At 40.6% G+C, this 4,251-nt stretch overlaps 1 protein-coding gene across 1 annotated transcript; it reads left to right on the forward strand.

Moving 5' to 3' along the window:
• Positions 1-2,541: 2,541 nt before the first annotated feature.
• Positions 2,542-3,182, forward strand: LOC105463368 (large ribosomal subunit protein eL29-like). Its single transcript, XM_011710423.2, has one exon. It carries the CDS (start codon positions 2,586-2,588, stop codon positions 3,057-3,059), a length of 474 nt encoding a protein of 157 aa, XP_011708725.2. The 5' UTR covers positions 2,542-2,585; the 3' UTR covers positions 3,060-3,182.
• The last annotated feature ends 1,069 nt before the right edge of the window (positions 3,183-4,251 follow it).

Genomic DNA, 4,251 nt, shown 5'->3' on the forward strand with positions numbered 1-4,251 from the left:
TAAAGAACAGGTTATTGCAGTGGGCAGCTGAAGCAATCCTGATGGGAACTGTATTAGTCAGGGTTCTCCAGAGAAATAGAATCTATATATATGTACCCTTATGTGTGTGTGTATGTTTGTGCATGCGCGTGCGTGTGTGTGTGTATATACAGAGAGAGAGAGGAGGCAGAGAGATATTTATTATAGTAATTAGCTTATGAAATGATGGAGACTGAGAAGTTTCACTATTTGCAAGCCGAAGGAAGGACTAGGAAAGCTGACAGTATAACTCCCATCACTAGTCCCAAGGCCTGAGAACCAGGAACTCCTATGTCTGACGGCATGAGAAAATAGAAGATGGGAGTCCCAGCTCAAGAAGAGAGAGCATGTTAGCATTTTTGTTCTATTCAGGCCCTCAAGGGATTAGATGATGCCTGCCCAAATTGATGAGGTGGTCTTCTTTACTCAGTCTACTGATGCAAATGCTAATCCCTTCTAGGAACACTCTCATAGATATATGCAGAAATAATGTTTTACAGCTATCTGGGTATCCCTTAGCCCAGTCAAGTTGACATACAAAATCATGAGAACCATCATGAGAACCCTCAGGGAAACTACATGAAATACACTCCAGAATCTTCCTAGAGAGTGATGGGGAGACTAAGGCATTTATCTACCAACTCTGATTCCCTATTGTTTGAGGGTTGTCCTGAGGGGTGTTAACTTTCTACAACTTCCACTTGCATCCATGTACACTTAAGCAGGCTCCTGTGGTGCCAGAGAAAGCTCTCAAGCAGAGAAGCAGAGTCACAGGTGCTTGAGGTAGGGTTCATGCACAGAAACAGCTGCAGGTGAACTCAGAGGTGGATCAAAGGACTATACAGGATTACAATAGTGTCTGCTCAACCATTTTATTATGTTTTGTGCTTTTGTACTTACAAAGCCCTTCTTCATATAGTTATAATCGAATTCTCACAACTACTCTACTCTGCACTGTTGATATTATTCCTAATATTCCTCATTCATTTCATACTTAAAGAAGTTGACATTTTAGGGAAGTGAAGTTCCCTTCTTTAGGCAACAAACAGCTGATCCAAGTCTCAATCTCACTCTTCTGACTTCAAAGCCCATACACTTTGCCCCTTGTTACATCACCTCAGGAAAGATAAGTTGGTTGGCTTCTAAATAAACAGTGATACCAGTCAGTGCATGATGTGCTGATGTTATAATTTATTTTCATGGCAGTTTCTGTCTCTTGTAGCAAAGGTGGAGGATGGTGACCCATATTTCAGGTTGAGGCTAAAAACAAGGTCCATCAGAAGAGTCAACTACAAAGGCTCTGCTCCAGCTAAAAAGAATTGTTCGATAGAGCACACCAGAGTGGTTTGTCCAGTAAGGCACAAGGAAATCATTGAACTTTTCTAACAGAAAATAAATGACTTCTTTTGGAGGGGGGGACTTTCATTTGAGGAGAAATAAAGTATCATTAACCAATCTGTTCAATAACACCAAAGAAATGCTAGCAGATAGTCATGTTCCCTAGAAACAAATATATATTTAGAGTCATTTCTTAATCATCTGTAAACTTCCACAAGATAAGTATAAGAGGGCTGTACTGTGTTTGGTTATGTCTACCTTTTATTTCCAGGAAACTGAATTTATTTTTGATTCAGATCAGACTAATATTTTAGTCTGTACATTATATCTAACTGCTAATATTTGCCTAAGATATATGTAGGTATATGTCATTGATTTTGGAATGCTTGCAGAAATTCATATGCCACATGGGTAAAATTTGTGCAAGATGTTGACACTATTTTTCATAGGTGACACATTTCCCTAAAAACACATTGCAACACTGAGGTAAACTATTTTGTTTCTTCAACAGTGTAACATAGACACTGGGACCCTTTCCTCTAAGGTCCTTTCAAGATTAACAGTTAACAGTTGTAGTACCAAACAAAGTATGTCAATACTAGGAAACTTTAAGAAAATCTTTTTAGCTTCACCAGCCCTGTCTTTGACTTCTGTGGTTACACACGGGTAGTCTAATCTTTCATGCAGAAGTCTTGACTATATTGTCTTATTCTTCATAAAATAGTGTAGTAAGCTAGAGAACACTGGAATCCTGAGTATCCTAGGACAGTCTTCCTTTCTACATCAGCTGCTCTCCTTGCTTCTCCCTCTTTTCCTTGTTAGCACATCAAGCAGATGATAGGCCAAAGCAGCAAAATAAATACAAAGAAAGAAAATGTCATTGTACTTTGTGTTGGATTATTTTGCTTTTTATGATGTCTTATATATTAAATGAATTCACACTTTGATACTTCCCTATCAGAAATTAGACAAAGAAATCCTCAGGGAGACTGGACAATCACAATTTTTTTCTTTCTATCAGAAAAAGTCAGTAACTAATAATAGGCAATCTTGGTAGAACTTTGATTTTGTCCATTTTCCTATGATTTGCACTTATGTGTATATATGTGTATATTTGAAAACAACTACTAGCATCTTTTGCTCATAGCAATGTTGACAAAAATACATTAAGATTCTCATGTGCTCTTCCGGTTCTAGGCGCTTCGGGAGCCGCGGCTAAAGGTGCAGACATGGCCAAGTCCAAGAACCACACCACACACAACCAGTCCCGAAAATGGCACAGAAATGGTATCAAGAAACCCCGATCACAAAGATACGAATCTCTTAAGGGGGTGGACCCCAAGTTCCTGAGGAACATGCGCTTTGCCAAGAAGCACAACAAGAAGGGCCTAAAGAAGATGCAGGCCAACAATGCCAAGGCCATGAGTGCACGTGCCGAGGCTGTCAAGGCCCTCGTAAAGCCCAAGGAGGTTAAGCCCAAGATCCCAAAGGGTGTCAGCCGCAAGCTTGATCGACTTGCCTACATTGCCCACCCCAAGCTTGGGAAGCGTGCTCGTGCTCGCATTGCCAAGGGGCTCCGGCTGTGCTGGCCAAAGGCCAAGGCCAAGGCCAAGGATCAAACCAAGGCCCAGGCTGCAGCTCCAGCTTCAATTCCAGCTCAGGCTCCCAAAGGTGCCCAGGCCACTACAAAGGCTACAGAGTAGGTATCTCTGTCTGCCAACGTGAGGACAGAAGGACTGGTGCGACCCCCTACCCCCGCCTCCGGGCTGCCATCTGCATGGGGCTGGGGTCCTCCTGTGCTATTTGTACAAATAAACCTGAGGCAGGAAAAAAAAAAAAAAAAAGATTCTCATGTGGTTGACGCTAGCATTTACATCCAATGTGAGATGAGAAAGGAGGTGCCAGCTAAGGAGGTGTGAAAGAAGTATTTCATTATTTTTCAAGGTCAAAGATATCACACATCATATTTATGTTAAAAAATTATGGCTCGCTTCTTCACTTCCATCCATTTCAATGTTATTTGCTATTTACTCTCTGGTGTATCCACTGTCCTATAATATTTTCTCATTCAGAATAAAATTTCTGTTTTTGTTTGGCTTTATCTTCTTAAACTGTTTATTGATGTACAATATACATACAAATAGTGCACAAATCATAATGCATATCTATTTTTTTTTTTTTTTGCCAGTTTGTTTGTTTTGAGATGGAGTCTCACTCTATCACCCAGGTGGGAGTGCAGTGGCACAATCTTGGCTCACTGCAACTTCTGCCTTCCGGATTCAAATGATTCTCCTGCCTCAGCCTCCTGTATAGCTGGGACTACAGGCGCGCACCACCATGCCTGGCTAATTTTTTTGTATTTTTAGTAGAGATGGGGTTTCACCATATTGGCCAGGCTGGTCTCAAACTCCTGACCTCATGATCTGCCTGCCTCAGCTTCCCAAGGTGCTGAGATTACAGGCATGAGTCACTGTGCCCGGCCACATCTAAGGTTTTTAAAAACTGAACATACCTTTGTAACCTGCACAAGATAAAGAAATTGAACATCATTAGAACTCCCAGGGCCTCCAAGGGACGTGGAACTGTCTCTTCTAGTCACAACCCTCTCCACAAAGGTACCCTGTATACTAACTTCTAACCACATGTGTTAGTTTTGTCTCCTTTTTAATTTTATATAAGTGGACTAATACAGTATGTACTCTTTTGTGCCTGGCTTATGTCCCTCAACAATTTGTGAAAATAATCTATATTTTTGTATGCAGTTGCAAATTATTCATTCTCATTGCTGCATACTATTCTATTGTTCAAATATATCATGGCTTATTTACTAGTTTACTGTTGAAGGACATTTGGGTAGTTTTCTGATTGAGGATATTACAAATAGCATTATCATAT

This window comes from Macaca nemestrina, chromosome X, assembly GCF_043159975.1.
Source record: "Macaca nemestrina isolate mMacNem1 chromosome X, mMacNem.hap1, whole genome shotgun sequence".
In the NCBI taxonomy this organism is placed as follows: Eukaryota; Metazoa; Chordata; class Mammalia; order Primates; family Cercopithecidae; genus Macaca; species Macaca nemestrina.

What these genes read in the sequence shown, in the direction of transcription:
- LOC105463368 (XM_011710423.2), top strand. Translation starts at nt 2,586, where the DNA reads ATGGCCAAGTCCAAGAACCACACCACACACAACCAGTCCCGAAAATGG.